Genomic DNA, 18,719 nt, shown 5'->3' on the forward strand with positions numbered 1-18,719 from the left:
ACACTTATTATTCTGTAACATTTGGCCCCTATAACTTTCTCAAAAAGGATATGTTTTTGGTACTTGAGTATTCACTACTATACATCATTATTCCACAAACTTTTTATATATTGGGGGCAGGGGGCTGTTGCAATAGAAAATTCTGATTAGAGAGGGAGGAACAAAAGAATGAATTAAAAGAGTTTATAAATGTAGTGTAATGTGACAACTTTAGTGTATCGATAAGGCATGTAGATTAGACTGTAACCAGCAGTTTTTGTGCATTGTTAGATATGACATACCCATCCAGGTTACCTATGCTAACTCCATTTCATGCATTTATTGTCTCATAATGTTTGTTATTTGTTTTGTGACTGTGTGCTAGTAATGGGGTAATTATTTAAATATTATATAACTTATTCAAAGTTTCACCTGTGTAACTGTGATGTTTTTTGTTTTCCTTAATTTATAATACGAAGCTACTTACATCTCTCTGATTATAAAAGTTAATGTTTCAAAATAAAGATAGCCTTTATTGTGAGTACTCTATTAATGCCATCTTTCCAAACTTCTCAGAATTATTTGTGTATTTGATATGCATTAGTATGTGTTTTATATATCAGATATTTTCAAACTGTAAATGTATAGTGAACTAGTTTTTAAAGCCACTTTTAACATTTTGTGTCAGAACTGTACCCATGACCTTTTAAAGATAATTAGTATAGATATAATTGATAAACTATTATTTTTATTCTGAAGTAGAATATTTGATAGAAAGAGATTGTTACATCCTTAATTAAAGCAATAATTTTCTTATTTATTATAATAAATAATTCTATAGTAATTTTAATCTAAAACCCTATTCTTTGTTTTTCTAGGTGTACCTTAATAGTTATAATACTTCACACTGTGCATAATTTCATTAACTTGTCTTAGGTGGTTTCTGAAATACTGTTGAGATAAAAAAAATCACAGTACATATAACCACACAATAAAATCAAGTAGAGAATTGTAGAGGCACACATGTTCTAACAGTGCAGAAATAAATACTTTGATGAAAAATTTGTAAGTAGAATAATGTGCCCTTTGTTTAAAAAACAGAAGTTTATTTATGCTGGTATTTCTTGATGATGAGAAACCCACTTGAAATAAAAATGTATCTCAGAATGGCTTGTGTGGGTATTAACACTTTTGCTGATAAGCAGAGAACAACGTTTCAACCTTCCTAGGTCATCTTCAGGTTAACCTGAAGCATATTTTAAATTTAGCCTTAATGTATTCTCAACTGTTTCCTATAGTCATGTTGTATCTTAAAAAAGCATTCCAAAATTGATAGTTTTTTTTCATGTTCATATTACAGGTATACCACAAATAATAATAATTAACTGAATAAAACAATATTAAAATTTGTACCTCTGTAGTAAAAAAAAACAAAAAGAAAAAGAGAAGAAAGCTGTGATCTTTTTGAAACTTAAACTGTTATTATGCTAGTTTTTTGTGATTTAAATAACACATGCAGACTTGTCTTTATTTTTTGGCCTGAGATAATCTGAAGTGGAGGTTGTAATGAAAGTGTTTCTTTTTACTATATGCAATGTTAAATATAAGATGTTTTTGTATTATTGTAGAAACTTTAAAAATTCAAAAACTGCTTTTGAAACAGTGGGTTCATATTTTTTTTATCAATACTTGATGTAGATGTATGTTATGACTGTACAGCACACACCCTTAGTGACAGAGATGAATGAATAATGTAGTATTTTACCACTGTACCAAGAAATAATTTTTTTTATTACCAATAATGTGTAAGTGGTTACCATGACAACCAATTATGTCCTGGGGGTTGACACTGCTATTGTAGTTATCTTTCCATTGAAGAATAAAAAAAAGCATACTAACTGCATGGCAGTTATATATAGAACATATAAATACAGAGAACTGTATTTCTCAAGTACATAATTTTTTTACAGAAGTGGTAAATTTATTTTTTTAAATGTATAAATGCTATTTATGAACTTCTCTTCTCCTCTCCAAAATGTCTAATTTTAGTGAGAAAAAAATCCATGAATGATGTAGAAGTCTAATCTGTTCATTTATTTGACAGTTCATCTACAGTCAGCTAGGTTTCACCAAATACATGGCTAATCAGTACCACTTGGGAAAATACCTAAAATATTTTAGGTTATTAGTGAAGAGTAAAGAATTTTATAGCAAGAACCCTGAAAAAATGCTGTTTTACTATCATTTGAAATATGAAAGATTCTGGTGTTTGTTTATGATATTTTATATTGCTTGAAAATCAGGAAGGTTCTTTAGCACAGTGGAATCTTTTAACTCTTAACACAGTTATGCTTTTACCATTTAACCTTATATATTATATTTTTTCTTTTAATTCTCCCATAAAATAGCTTCTTAATATTTTATGTACTTATAACAGTGTTTACATAAATGTTAATAATGGTGATGAAGCTAGGTAAACCTATTCATTCATTTTATAAATGTAACATTAACTGTATATGTTGTTACTGAATGAGGATAGAAGCTGAAAGAACAAAAACATTAAGAATTAGTTGAAGCAAGTTTTGGAATGAGTTTTTATCTTTTAATATCAACATACATACATATATATATGTATATGAATAATAATAAATTGTTTGCTTGTGTTTGAGAGATATTCAGAAACAAGTATCCATAAATTTGTGTACATATTTTCTTGACATCATGTATTTCATAAGAACATGATTAACTATTTTTAAGATATTTCAGCTCCAAAGAATATCAATCAAAGTATTCAAAGGATAACTTGTATAAATAAATTTAACTGTTACATTACAGTTCTTATCACAGGATTTCAAAATCCTCGTATATCTACCCACTGTCTAGTGTCGTACCAAAAATGAAAGAGAAATATCTGATCTTCTAACTTTCTTAAAACCCTGGGAAAACATTAGCTAGTTATTTTTAATTTTTTAATCTTTTTATTTATCATTAAGGGATCAATATCTAAGTGATGAAAGTCAATTCTAACACCTATTGTAGAATGTTCAGAGTTGGGAATATTGCTTAATATCTTTATAAAAACAGAAAAAAACATTAAAAGTTGAACTGTCTCATAGTCTCTAACAAAAACCTTGGCATCAGTAACTTTTAAAGGCCCAACTGCCATTCTAGAGTCCCCTGCTGATACAATTGTAAGTCTATAGATTTACAATGCTAAAAACAGGGGTACGATTCTCCTCGCTGGACACAGCAGATAGCACATTCTAGCATTTAACTTACTTAAAAATTTTAGTTTGAAAAACTACCTTACACATAAGTTGTACAACAAATCGAAAATGTGTTATATTAAAATTCTGTATTAAAGACAATTTTGTTCTATTTTTATTTTGATAGATAAAAGTAATTTTCTCTACAGTTGTATTATGACATTTATTTTTTTTACTAGGTTTTACCAATATTTTCATACAGAATAAGGCTGAAAATGGGAAGAATTTTCTTATCTCATATTGGAGGTTCCCGACTGTTCTGTTGTGCCAGCTGTGACACTATCTTGACAAATCGAAGTGAACTTATCAGTACCCGTTTCACAGGGGCAACTGGAAGGGCATTTCTGTTCAACCGTGTTGTCAACCTAAATTACAGGTGAGATTAAAGCTTACAAAACAGATTATACACATATATTTTCAATACTGTAGTAACTGAGCTACACTGAGTTTGTACGTTTTTATTAAAAATTATGGTTGTGACAAGTAGTAGTTTTAGTTGAATATCATATATCTGGCTCCTGGTCTAATCAGTGGATATTCGTAGAGTGAAAATGTACTGCAGGTGTAAGCTACCACTTCATTATAATATAGTATTTAAGTAGTTTATCATCATATTTTTGAAAACTTAGTAAGGATGTACAGTTCTGTATGAGTGAGTGGTCATTGCCTGAAGGTTCTTTAAGGGAATACAGCATATGGCACTGTGAGATGGTGCTTTACACCATAATCTACCTATTGAGATTGTTGTGAGGATTGTGCTTGCCTTGAGTACCTGTGTCTTACATAGATGTTTATTTGAATTGCTTAGTGACTATTTGCACTACAATAAACAGAACTTCCACTTTTAATACCAAGGAAGATGCTACTATGCTTAGAAGCTAATAGAAGGCACCAATGAGCTAGATGATTAATACCAATTATGGTTATGCACATAATTTGTATATGTTCATAAAACTGGCCAATAATCCAGAAACACTTTCAAATTCATTACAGAATTAATATCCTGTCAAATCAAATTTAAATATTGTATCTTACCTCATCTCACATAACAGCTTTCCACCATTTATGCTACTTTCCATATGGACAGTTTTTGCTTGTCACTAGCCTTGATGCTCCCACAAACCCTCATGTGTTTACAAGTGGTAAAGTTTCAACGTATCATGCAAATGAGCATTCAGCAACTCTCCATCAACAGGAGTCCAATATACCCTCCTAGTGCAGATGTCTCCCTCCCTACTGTAGAACACTCATCACTTCTTAATTTGGCATTCATCAGTGCAGTGATGCTCATTTTTTTGCTCAGTACTTTGCACATTTGTGTTCACTTTAACTTTTTGCTTGTTGTCATTTGTATTTTAAATTTTATTGTGGAAAGTTTTATTTTCCATGCAATGAACTCTTAAATTTCATCTGACAGCTATAGTTTCTGGTATGGATTCTGCCACAACTAATCCAGTTACACATACTACTACTGTGGCTTCAGGGTGCACAGTTTTGGTAGAGGAAGTTTTGGCTTTGATGAGTTGTGAATTAGAGTCTTGCATGCTGATTGCAATATGAGGTGTGGTTGGACTTCTCTTTTCCTGGAGAATCTGTTTCTGAGGATGAAAACTTGAACAGCATTTTCCCACCTTCTGCTTTAGGATCTCCTTCCTGGTCTACCCTTTGGATCTCCCTTTCTGGGTATGATCTCTCAGGTTTGTTTGTTTTTTTTGTCTCTTCTTCCTTTTTTGTATGATTTCTCCTTCTCTCTTTTTCGTTGTGTCCTGATATCTTATTCTTTGGCTATTCTCTCCTCACCATTATTTGTATCCATGCTAAACAATTCTTTAGCCAGCTACATTTAGGTAACAGCATCCCTACATTTGTTTGACTTGCATGCTTTTGCATACCATTGGTCAGAGTTTCTGTTTCTTGATTCACAAACTTTGGAATCACTGATTTAGGCAAAGGGCTCTGATCCTTCCTCCTTCTCTTTCCAACATTATTGTCTAGTGGTTGGACAGTTACCATGTAATGACTGCAATAAATCTCTCCCACCATTTAGATGTACATTTTAAAAATCCTTCTCTATTGGAAAGAGATGAGCCTTGGGATGTCCAGGAGTTTTAGGGCTGTTGATTTTTAGTAAAGTTGAACCTTCTAATCAGTCTTCTGGAGTTTGAAGCTGTTTCTCAGAAAAGTAATCATTTCTACTAGCTATGAGCTTTGTTATCTTCCTGCTTAGTTTTCTCAACTTCTTTTACCCTCATGACTGTCCACTCTTACCTGTCACCTCTTCCTCTCCTTTCTGAAGTTATCCACCATTTCCTTGAGAGGTTGTTGGTGAATAGGTGTGCTCTTCTTTTCTCCACACTAGTGTATTTATCTTCTGCTTTGTTTTAAGAGATGTTTCTGATACTTTTGAGTCTTGGGTGGAGGTTGAACACCAACATTCCTCTGTTTATTTCCTTGTTTCTCATTTTTTCCAATCTCCTCCTGTTCCTTTTCCTGTGTCTCCACTATCCTCTCATCTACTGGTGTTTCCTGTATTACAGCTTTGAGTTGTGAGATTGCCCATCATTGCCTTTCTTTAGATGCTAATATCATCAGTGGCTACACCTTAGGTTCCAATATTATGGGCATCACAGTTGACCAGATTCGCTTATCTGTGGTGTCCTTTTGCTTTGGATTCTTGGGTTCTATAGGTGTTAGGAGAAGGGCTATTTCTGTGTTTTTTCTACTTCTCAATTATTTCCAGTTTTAATTTCTTTCCATTCTCTTTAGGTTTCATTTGTTTGCCAGCATCTCTGTGTTTGAGTTTTCATAAGAAAGTATGCTATAGAGCAAGTATTCACTCTATTTGTTACCATCTGTTTGTTTTCTATAATAAAAGAGGGGATTGGCATCCACCCCAACCCCTTAAGCCAACTTTTCCTGGAGGCTGAACAGAAACTACATCTTTGATGGTGTTTCTCTTCCTTTTTCCTCTCCTGATCTTCATCTCTTTACAAATGTTTCTCTTATGGAATGGGGTGTATTTAGCTTCTTAAGAGATAGCCATTCATTGGTCAGAGGTTGATTCTATCCAACACATTAACCTGTTGGAGCTCCTGGCTGTGTACATGGGTGCCTGGCCATAATTCATTCTGGCAATTCAACTGTTGTCTCTTACATCAGTCACCAAGGTGGCACCCAGTCTTGTTTGTTTTTCGACACTATATTTCTTTTTTTGGTCCCAATCTCAGGAAATTCATCTTATTGCTTGTCAAATCCCAAGTGCTTTGAATCTTGTGACAGATCAGCTCTTTTGTCAAAGAAGGTGGTCTCTTGCTCCTCATGTGTTTCAGTGATTATGCTCCCAACTAGGTACCTCCTCCCCCTCCCCTTCTGAATACTTTTCCCACCCAGCTCTGTACCAAACTTCCCCTCTTCTGGTTTCTGGCTCAACATCTTTCAGCTCTGAATGTAGATATGTTTAGTCAGGATTGGTCCAATTTGTGTTTGCTTATCCTACCATGCTTCTTCTTCTTCCCTGTTTTTTTTTTCTCTTTCTCTCTTATTCAAACCACTTCATGTTGAATCTTTCTCATTTCTCTATTCTGGCCTGCATAACTGTGGTTTACTCTCTCAAACCTTCTTCAGTCATCTCCTTCTATATCTCTTCTTCTTTTCCACTTGCTTCTCTTGCAACTACAGTCTTCAATCTTTCATCTCAAAGTAGCCACACTCTATCTTCATGCACAGGGTTTGTCTGTTCCCTAGCAAGGTGTTCCAGAATCTCTAGATGAGTAGTCTTCCCTTTTTTTTTTATTATTTCCACCCTTCTTTCTTGCTGGTTTTCCAGTGTAAATGACACAGTTTTCATTGCTGATCTTTGCATCAATCATCTCAATCAACCATTCTCCATCTTTATTCAATTTTTACTTGGATCTTTGACAAAGGTTTATTTATTCCTACCATTTCTTGGTGTAGGGCAGCATTTTCCAATACTTAAAGTATTTTCCCATTTTTGCACGATATATTCTTCTCCTATCATTTCTCTCCAGATACATTCTTATTGCCTATTTCATCTTCCACATCCAGTTGCCCTATCAGATTTAAGTCTCAGTGATGTCCTTCATGCTCTTATTTGTCTCTATTTTGAGTCTTTAGCCCCTTGCTCTTCTTCAAGACCTGCTTTTTAATCCTTTTTTCTTGTGGACTTCGTGGGTCAATTGTCTTTAATATTGATGTTTCCTGTATTTCTCATTATCATTCATATGTCCTTCTTTATTCTGATTGTAGTTTTCTTACCAAAATGTCATCTATATTCTTGTTCTGATTCGTATTGTTTTCTTTGTCCTGTGTGAGTTTAAACCAGTACCATATTATCTTACAAGTTTATAATGCACACTGAAGAGATGGAGTGTTCCACAAAATTGCTAGAGATTGCCTTGTGGTATCTTGCTTTATAAATAAGGCATGCTCCAGATTATACCAACTTGTGGATTATCATGGGTAAAGCAAGGACAGAATTGTTGCCTCTCCCTCCAGTCCTTGTTAAACAAACTTGTTTTGACCTGTTTTTCAAAACAGGATTTTTATTTTCACCCATTTTACTATCTTATAGTGCTGTTTTAGTCTGGACTCTCCACTGTGTTATTATTCCCTCTCTCAATGGAGTATGGAAGTCCTTGAAGCTCACTAGTTCCTACCCACTGAGGTAGTGGACCATAGAGGCTTCCTCTGGAGTTTGTCCAACTTAATTAAGTTGAGAGTAGGGCCATGGTATTCTGTTGGTGTGCTCTCGATCTACTGCAAACTGGAAGATGAATACCCAGTACTGCCTGATTTTGATCTGGATGAATCCACCATGTGTCAGAATGGACAAAATTTCTCAGTGTCACCTGGTTTTGGACTGGAGTTGGCCCACTATGATTTCATTCCCCCTTTCTGCCATTATTTGGGTGTTCCTAGGTGGCCTGATGTTGATTGTTTATTGGGTGTACACATATTCTGGCTAGACTGTTAGAATGGAAGTTGTTTTTCTCTTATATTTCCTGGTTTTGAGGACCTTAAAACACCCTTTTGCACACCCCTCCTTTTTTTTTTTTTTTAATCTTACAGTGATGACAGTGCTATACAGTATAAAGGGAGTTAGCTGCACTAAGAGGATATATCTCACTTGTAATGGTGGAAATTTGTTGCATGTTCTTTTGTATGCTACAGTACAATTATACCACATGTAAACATGTAAGGGTAGGTGGAAGCATTAAGACTAGTGGCAAGCAAAGTTAAGTCTAATATATAGATGGTAGCACAAATTATGTGAAAATAGGTAAATATATATATATATAATAAATTCATTTTCAATGTAGGAAAATGTTAACTTTCATTGGGTAGCATAATATTCAATTAGAACAGATATTTGTCTCATCCCTAATAAAAACGTACATCTTCACTGCTTAAATTTTCATGTGACAAGATGTGGAGAAATCAATAAATTGCTAAAATAATTTGTATATTTTGAAAATCTTCAACTTTAGTTTTTAACATTGAATAAAGTAAACAAGTTTACACCAGACTTATTTATTTCAACTTTATAGAATTCTCCATTCAAAATTTAGTTGATTTTTAGAAATATGGTGTTTTTTGTTTTACAGTGAAGTGCAGGACAGAGTGATGTTGACAGGTCGCCACATGGTTCGTGATGTAGCCTGTAAAAACTGTGACACCAAGCTGGGATGGATCTATGAGTTTGCCACAGAAGAAAATCAGCGATATAAAGAAGGTAGGGTCATCTTGGAACGTGCTCTTGTAACAGAGACCAGTGGGATTGACGAGCATGCAGGCAATGCCTGATTACATCAACTAGTATGTTGTTGAACTTTCTTGTTACATAAAATTTGGAACTTTCTTCATTTGTGGAACACATTCTATAAGAATAGCCCTTCACTGTAAAGTCCATACTAAGGTGTAAAGGTTTCATACTGTGATGATGGTCCTTTATGGGCTCTCTCGCCATTAATCAGTGTTCAGGTATTTTGCTGTATGACATTCATATTTATGGTGTTTCTATAACTCCCAGAGCTTTGTTTGAAGGTTTTAGCTAAAGAGGAGAGTTGGTAAGATGTTACTTGTGCATTATTGCATATATCTATCTGTGTTCTTGTAGATATGTTATACTTCATGACCAGTTTGTGGATTTATCCAAGCTAAGGTAGTTTTTGTTAGTTACCACTTGATATTTAAGAGTTGGTAAAGTATTAGCCCTTCTTTTGTGAAATAGAGAATCATGTTGAGTATTGACAATCCAACAAAACTGTTAAAAAGAAGTTTGAAAATCCATGCTTTCTTCAACATTTAGTAGTTTATCTTTTTAAGTTGTCTGTTTAAATAAAGTATTTTTCTTTTTTAACATTTTTTACATGAAGCGTTTTCAAGAATACTAAAATTTTAGACACTTTGGAAGAAAGTCGCCATCTTGTAAACCATGTTGAAGAATAGCTGACTGATTGTGTGGAGTATTTAGTGCATGCGTTTAAATCTTCAAATTCAAATAAACTGTGGAGCCCAAATAGTCAATATTACACCTTGTGTGTGTAAATTTATAGATATTGTAAGAATGATGCATTTTAGGAATATTGTCTTTGAATTTAATGTAATTACTTGAATGAAATATCAGTTTAAAATAATTTTTAGTTGAATTTAAAGATAAATTTTATAATTCAAAATATTTTTAATCCTTTTTAATCATGTTTCCCTTTATACTGTAAATACAATAACCTATATGCTTAGTTAAAAAACATTAGTTAATTTTAGAGTTATACTGAAAACATTTGAATGCTTTTTGTAGTATTATCAGTCAAGTAAATAAGCTATTTAATTGTAATTACAACCTCTTCATGAAAGCCAGAAAAAAACAACTAACTATTGTATAAGCATGATGTATCAACATGTTATTGTTGGTGTTGTTTTCATAGTGCAAAGCTATATATTAGGCTACCTTCACCATATACACTGAAGGGAATTGAATTTTAGATTTGAGAATCGTAAGTCTGTAAACTTACTGCTAATGCACTGGTGGGACTTTACAAAATGAAAATATGAGCCAGTGAATGTTGGTTTGCAGTAACTCTTACTTTCAAACAATATTCCTAAATTAACTATTTTGCTATCAAAAAACAAAAGTGATTGGTATTTAGTTTTTAAGGAAAGAACACACTTTCATAAACTGGGTGTTCAGGGATGGTATTATCCCCCCGTCACTATCCAAATAGGGTAGAGTGGATGCAATTTATTTTTCAACAGTAAATTTAATATTAACATGTTGAGTTTTAAATAATCTTGAAATTCATATACATGAGTTTCATTTTTAAGAGGAGCAAAGATTGTGTAATATAATGATTTAAACTGTTTAGGGTACTTGTGTGATAACATTTTCTCACAATAATCTAAAAAAAAGAGAAAAAAAGATTAATTCTGTATAAACTCCACCTTTTTATTCATAATGATAACCTTCAAAAATGAAGTCAGAGTTTTTAGAGTGAAAAATTTAATAAAAGCTTGTTTTTTATAACTGTAATGACATCAGAAGTTTGAAATATTAAGCTACTAAAAGCTCATTTATTTCATTTAAATGCTTATTTGTATATAACAATTCAATGTCCAAACAAGGAATACAGACAGGCTCATGGAGAACTAATTTACAAGCAATTCATGACAACAAATAGTTAACCTGTAGATGACTTAAGAAGGATGAAACATTGTTCTGTACCTTATCTTAATTAAAGTGCTAATACCCATGCTAGCCATCTTGAGAATACATAATTTACAAAAAGTTAGAATCCTTTTTTTTTTTAACAGTCTATGACAAGGAGTTTGGTTTTCATTTTATCAAAGATGTTTGTAGTTTAGCTTATGATGAACCTGCCTGTATTCCTAGTTTAGAAATTGAATTGTTATATATAAATGTAGCTTTAAATGAAGTAATTGCTCTAAGCAGTAATTTTATTTTCCAAACCACAGATGTTATTAGGGTTATAACAAAACTAGTTTTTATAAATTATTAGAATTTGTCCATAAAAAAATTGTTAATGGTTGTCCTTATGCATACATAGATGGAGATAGATTAGTATCAATCTGTTTTGTGTGTGTGTGTGTGTGTGTGTGTTTTAAGTTACAGTGAGAAAATGTCACACAAATGTTCCAAACAATTTTAAATCTTTATGCTACAAAAGATATATAGGTGACACTGTTGTTGCAGTTAAAAATAAAGATGATGTGTATCAATTTCAAAACATTAAATAGTCAACATGTTAATATTAATTTTACTGTTGAAAAACAATATCCATCTTACCATTTTTGGATATCAAAATAATTCATGGAAATTATTTGAAAGTAAGTTTTACCTCAAATTTACATTTACTAGTTTATATTTCTATTTTGATGGTTATTTACTGAGTTTAAAATGAATTAATTCACATTTTCATAACTTAGGCTTAGAGAATATTTGTAAACATAAATGAATTCTTACAAAGGGATGGTATTCCTCTTTATTTGATTGATAAGACTTGTAAAAATGTATTTAAACTTTTGAACAACCTTTAAAATTAAAAAAAGTGTTCTACAACTAAACAGCCAATTTATTGTATTTTGCAGCATACAGGAAAACATGCTTTAGAATAAAAATATATGTTTTGAACTATAATATTTGTTCTCAAATCCAACTTAGAATTGTTTTTAAGCCAATATTTATATTTAAGTAATTACTTTAAATTTAAGGACAGCATTCTTATGTTATCTATAAATTTACATGTTTAAAGTGTAATCATGGCTATTTGGGCTCTACAGTTCTTTGGTTTAAAAAGCAGGTTCAGAATAATCCATATAATCAGTCAGATATTTTTCAACATCCCTTACAAGACTGTCACTTTCATTCTGCTATCCAAGATCTCAGAGTGCTGGAAAGTACTTCAAATGAAAAACTAAAGAAACTTTGTTGGTATACAAGTGACATCCAGAATAAAATGGCATACTGTAAAGGTTAACAATACAAGTAATATGGTTATAAAGTGTTTCAAATTATAAACAAGAACAAAAGAAACATTGTAGATATACAGGAGACACCCAGAATTAAATTAACTGTTGTAAATTGTTAACAGTATATAATATGGTTATTTACAGAATATTTGTTTAATCATTGGTCAATTCAAAATTTCTTCCCAATTCATATATAGGAATAAATGTCTTCTAGCTAGATGGATGTTTGATTCCAAGAGAAATATTTATTAATAACAGTTAATGGTATTTGTTTCACTGAAACCTGATTATGCAATGAAAATGATGATGCTAAGTAGGCTTAGCTAGAGTATGTTTTAAGCTACATATGTATGCAATTAGTCTTGAAACCCACTATAGAAATATAATAGTCAAAACCAGGGACATAGATCCTGGGGGGGATGGAGGGTATACATCCCCCCCCTTCATTTTAGGTGGGGAGTATGGTGCATACAATCATCCCCCCTCCTACAGTTTGGTCTGTTGAATTGTTTTATTGCATCACAGGCCTACAAATTGTGTGTTTGTTCTTGTGATTCTCATGTTCTTACCAATCGAATTACATAATTAGGCCTAGATGTAGGCTTTTTCAGTAGCCTAAATGTACATCTTTAATATAGGTGTGCTTCGAAGCTTTTCGATAAAAGCGATAGTTTGTAAGTATCAGTCAGTTGGCCTAAGTATACATGCAAGTATGGTGGCATCAAGATTACTCTGTGACTGCATGTTTACAGCTTTCAGCTTCACGTAATCAGAGATTACCAATTTGCAAATTGAACAATCCACATAAGCGGTTGCAAAAATCATCCCCCCATTGGGTGTAAAAAATCTATGCCCCCGGTCAAAACATCATCAGACAAAAAGTAAAATAAAAAATTCCCAAAGTATTACATGAACTCAGTAAGGTTTCTACTCTGTAAGAAATTTCTTGAAATGTAATAATGAATACCACTATGAAAGTCTGTCAAACTGTAAATTTAGTTAATGTTCTTTTTTTTCTGTGCTTAAAGTATATTATTCAGGTATTGATTATCATGCCTTTTTTGTGTTTTGTTTATATATTTAGATGGTTGTTTAGGTACTTGTGTGAAAAGCTTGTTATTTATAAAAATAGTGTGTGTGTGTGTTAAGTTCATTGTCTTGTGATTGCTTTATCTGAAGAAGCTAACTATAAATATTCATGAGAAGAACTTCTCAGGCTTCATTTCTAAACTGAGACAGTAATCACTAAAGTTGAGTATCATTATAAAACATTGCACTTTGTTTTGGCCTTAAAAAAAGGTTACATGGTTCATTGAAGGTTTTTTCATACAAGACAATAAATTCTTATTTACACATAGGTACAGTTATACTAACTATTTTATTACATGTTACAACTTTTACTGGAAGGAAAAATATTTTTAGAACAGGTATGAGGTTTCAGTCACTGGTGCAATGACTTTCAAGTATACAAGTTTTAACAGTAAAAAATATTTTAGTATTAAAACTTGTTTACTTGAGAATGATTGCACCAACGGTAGAAACATTGTATCTGTTCTAAAGAAATAACTCTTCCTATGTAAAAGCTGTAACTCACAATAAAATAATACTTATAATCAGTAAGTAAACTCATAATGAAACAGTTATACTTAGATTTTTATGTTAGTTAAGTTTTATAAATCATAGAAAGTTTCCCCATGTCTTCAAAACTGTATTTAAAACCAATAATCAATACAGAAATTTGTAGATTGTGAATATATTTACATTGTGAAACTTATTTGAAGAATTTTCACCTTTTCAGTAAGTATTTTTTTCTACCCTTCATTCTCTGGTATGATCATTATTAAGTAAAGAAAGTTTCAAGCTTTTATCTTAAATAAAGATCTACCAATGAACAGTTAGTTGTTCCATAAATTTTCTAATTGTGTTATGTTTTAGCCTAATCTTTGTGTACTTGATATTGGTTACACCAACACTTAAAGTGTTATACAAATAAATAAAACTTTAAAGAAAAAACTACTAAAAATTGTGATTTATTCAAACTCTATTAGCAGTAAGAAAACTAAAAAAATGAATTATGATCGGGCTTAGTTTCAGCATATTATAAACACATCAGTATAAATGCTGGAATGTAAGACTGCCATCTTGAATAATTTGCTCAAAGTCATTTAGTTCCAAAAGTAACTCTCATTAACAGTCAAGGTCTTTGGAGGAAAATGGAGTTTTGCAATAAAAAGGATAGTGTTTATTTCTAATTAAAGAGGACACAGGTAGATGTTTTGAAATTCTTTAGTATCTAAAGCAAAATAAAAGAATTACATCATTTCTAGGTAAATAGCTAAAATACGATGCTGTAATAATGATAATTTAATTAAAACTAAAACATTGAAATTGAAGGAGTAACAAACAAAAGTACTTTTAAAAATGTGCAGTTTATAAGAAGACAATATTTTTTATTCAATGTTGGTTAAAGTTGTTTGATGTGGATAGTTTTTTTAATCAATAATCCCATGTCATTGTTAGCCTTGCAAAGGATATTGAAATTTGATAGGTTAAGTGCATGTCCTGTTTGTTCACTATGTATTCTGTATGAGAGAAAATTCTGAGTGTAGATTAAGGTATGTGGAACATAGGTTATAAGCTCTGTTTGATAAGCATGTTATATTATTTATTTTGTACATGAATGAGATAAACTTGTCAAATTGGGTAAAAAGTTCAGTAAACATCTTTTTTTTTCTGTATATTGTGTTATGGTTAATGAGGATGTCTAAAAATATATTATTATTTTAAACCTCACAAGTGAATTTAATGGTAGGATGTTGTGAGTTTAAGTATCATAAAAATTATGAGAACTGAACCTTATTGTGGAAAAAATAATAAAGGTGTCATCTACATGCATTCTGTAAAAGGATAGGTCTGAAGTCAACAGGGCAGGTGTTGAGCCATTTGTGTTTGTGACATGAGAGAAATATAGTAGATAACATTGGACTCAGTAGGAAGCATATTTCTGTGGCATCTGTTTGTTCAAAGAAGGTGTTATTGAATAAGAAATGTAAATTCTTGGTTGTAAGATCCAACATGGTCTTAACCCAAGATTCAGCAAAGCCATTCAGTGAAATACTATTCTGTGAAAGTTCAGATATTAAAATATCAATGGTTTCATTTAGAGGTGTATTAAGTAGTATTAAAGCTGGTCATAAGGTGGGTTTTGGAGAAGGGTAATTGTCTTAATTCAAGTGCAGACTGTTTATGTTGTTTATCTTGCGTATTGTTATCCTTTTTATAATGTAATTTTCATTAAGAATTGGAATTCCCAGTCATGGCTGACCAATAAGTTACTCATACCCAGTGTTACACATTTGTATTGTACAACAGATTCAGAAGAAGAGACTGGTTGTTTTTAGCTTAATTGTTAAAAACTAACATGCCTTAGCCTTCATAGACATTCTCAGAAACTCATTAAAATTGAAAGATAAATGAAACTAAAAAAAAATACAATTTTATTTACACTTGTGAGCAGAAAATAAGAATTAGGTATGTTGTTTGCTACACAGAATTCTGCACATAAAAGGAAGTTAAAAAGAAAGTGTAAAAGTTGTTTAGTGGACATTTTATACTTTTAAAAATTGCTAAGGAACTTGTAAAAGCTGGACATATGTATTCCCTTCTTTTCTGTTTTTGCTTAAATCAATTCCATGAAGGTAGAAAGTTAAAACAACAAGAACTAAAAACAGTTATGGTTTGCCCTGGGTACTTCTGAGGATTATTTATAAAAGTATATGAATGTAAACAGTTTTATAAAAGGATTTGTTCAGATCGTATGTCTAGTTTCCATTTAATTGATTGAAAGCTGCAGTGGCATAAATAATATTCTCACAGCTGTTGATTTGTTAATAAGAACAAGAAATTAATTGTTTATTAGGAGTACCTGGGTTCAAGAAAAGCATACTTCTCAGCTGTTTATTAATTTGGAATCATAAATCTGATTAGTAAAATAAAAAAAAAACATGAACTTCAACCATCTGTAACATATATAAAAATGTTTTGATAGTCAGTCCTAGCAATTGACTTTATTCCAAAGAATCTTCACTAATTGCTTGATATTCTGCATCCAGTTGATAAGAATCTGATTACCTGCTTTATTTAAACATATTGATTGATAGTTTCTAAACTACTATGAATGCAAACTTCAAGATACTGAGATTTAATTTTATTATTGTTTTCTGAATTGTTCTCTTTTTTTTAGCTGAATTTGACTCTTTTTATAGATACATTGTTAAATATTTTCAAAAGTGGAGAATATCGTATAACATTCTAATAATGGAAAAAAAAAACAACAACAGTTAATTGGTGAGCAAGATCTGGAAAAATATATATTAAGTCCACACTATCATCAAATGTTTGCTTTACTCATGACATCTTATATTTGTAGCTGTAACACATTCATGTATTAGTTAGTTTTAGCCTTAATGTTGTTTTCTTGACTTTTTGTTTACCTTTTAACCCTCCTGATACCAAGATATTGAATGTTAGTAAGCAGAGAATTAAAATATGCATTAGTTTTGTTTTTACTTGATTGTTTTAACAGATGAAGTATACTGTGTAGGTCCAGCAGTTGTTTTGAATTAAGCACAAAGCTACACAATGGACTATCTGTGCTCTGCCCACCATGGGTATTGAAACCTGGTTTTTAGCATTGTAAGTCTGCAGACATACAGCTGAGCCACTGGGGGGCAGGTGCAGCAGTAACAGCCTTTGTTTTTCAACATTCTTAAAATCACATTTTTTTATTTTCTGTAGCAAAAAGTCACTAGGAATACTTTGACATGGATAAAGCAATAGCATATAGTGGTAATAAACAAGAACAATTTAAGAGTTTGGATACCATTTTGGATCACTGCAGTGTTAATTTACAGTGCCCTTAGTTATGTTTCAGTATTTTGTACCTTGGATACATTTTTTGTATATATATACATGTGCACACAAAGGTATTGTATCTTTGTATAATTATATGGGTATTTGAAAACATTTAATTCTGTACCTTTCAATGTTATTCATATAGATGTATAATAAATGTAATTAGCTAGTAAAAAAGTTGCATGATTAATAAGTAATCTGTGTTTGCATTCCTTATTGTACTTACAATTTCTATAGATGTTGTTCTTTGGTTTAGATCAAAGCCACATTAAACTATCTATGTCCACCACGAGGAATTGAACACCAGATTTTTGCGTTATAAGTCTTTAAACTTACAGGAGTCCCTCAGACAGACATTTCTATAGATTATTGACAAGTTTAATTGTTAGCATATAGATAAAACACCAGTAATTTTACAAGCTTTCTTATTCAGGTAGACATTAAATGGAATATAATTAATAGACTAGATAGTGAAATCCACTTTTCTGTAAACAAGTACAGTTCTAAACAATCATCATAACTATTAAAGCTGTTTTGTCTCTACACTAGAAAATTACTTGTTAGCATTATTTTTAAAAGGTAACTTTTTTAAATTTCAATTTAATCCAATTATTTGGGGGCATTTATGATTACCAATGACTTTAGAGTACTTATGGTTGCCATCTTTCTAATTGTATTTAGCTAATTATCACTATTTAAATGATTCTGTAATTTGATAGCCATGTGGGTAAAAACCTGCATAAATCCTTTATCTGAAAATGTTCTACAGAAGTGGTAAATTAAGAGGTTTACAATTGTGATGACCAGTAACTTTACTAATAGTGTTATTTAGATTAAATAAATCTCTCTTGAGTGACTTTCCTTTCCAAGGTAAAATGTATTAGTACATTTCTCAAAATTTAAAACTGTTGTTGAAATGGATTAATACCAGTGAATCAGTTTTCTTGGATAGGTAATATGTAGTAATATAAAATTTGTCGAAGTATAACAACAGATGACACTAGAATAGAGGTTTTAAATACTTATACATTCATGCAGCAGTTTTACATATTGCTAAAATCATTAAATAATACATAATACTTTTCTGTTCTGCATGACCAGATACTTAGTTATGCAAGATGAAAATTTTGGCCTTAAGGCTGATCACAATGAATAATTTGGGATTAATTTAATAGAGAATAGGAAGGCTATTGAAACAGCACATGCTACAATCTCTAATATGAAAAGTTCAGTTATTATTAGCCCCATTAGTAGATGATAAAGTTCTGTGCTGCCTAAAGAAATAAAACAAACAAAAAATAACACTTTATCCAAACACTCTGCAGTAAAGTGTATGTGATCATTATAATACTGTTTGAATAGTTGGATCGATCACAGACCCCAAAGAGAGTGTTAGCACAGAAATGTTGAGCATTAAGTTTTTTTTTGTGGTGATAGTAATTTTTAAACACTTCATTTTAGCTTTATGCTTTGGTTAAATTTTGGGAAACAGATTTTCAGAGAGAGAAAAGTATATATTTATTAGTTTTTAACATATGTTACAATAAGAAACTGGTT

At 31.5% G+C, this 18,719-nt stretch overlaps 1 protein-coding gene across 5 annotated transcripts in view; it reads left to right on the top strand.

Moving 5' to 3' along the window:
• The window catches only part of LOC143225727 (protein yippee-like 5), a 28,941-nt gene extending 11,589 nt beyond the window's left edge, over positions 1 to 17,352 (top strand). For all 5 annotated transcript variants that reach the window (XM_076455645.1, XM_076455644.1, XM_076455640.1 and 2 more), the window contains 2 exons: positions 3,425 to 3,621; positions 8,870 to 17,352. In XM_076455645.1, the coding sequence (XP_076311760.1) occupies positions 3,461 to 3,621; positions 8,870 to 9,068 (360 nt within the window). In that variant the 5' untranslated portion in view covers positions 3,425 to 3,460 and the 3' untranslated portion in view covers positions 9,069 to 17,352. The remainder of the gene's footprint in view (positions 1 to 3,424; positions 3,622 to 8,869) is intronic.
• The last annotated feature ends 1,367 nt before the right edge of the window (positions 17,353 to 18,719 follow it).

Source organism: Tachypleus tridentatus, chromosome 9 (assembly GCF_004210375.1).
Source record: "Tachypleus tridentatus isolate NWPU-2018 chromosome 9, ASM421037v1, whole genome shotgun sequence".
NCBI classification, from domain to species: domain Eukaryota; kingdom Metazoa; phylum Arthropoda; class Merostomata; order Xiphosura; family Limulidae; genus Tachypleus; species Tachypleus tridentatus.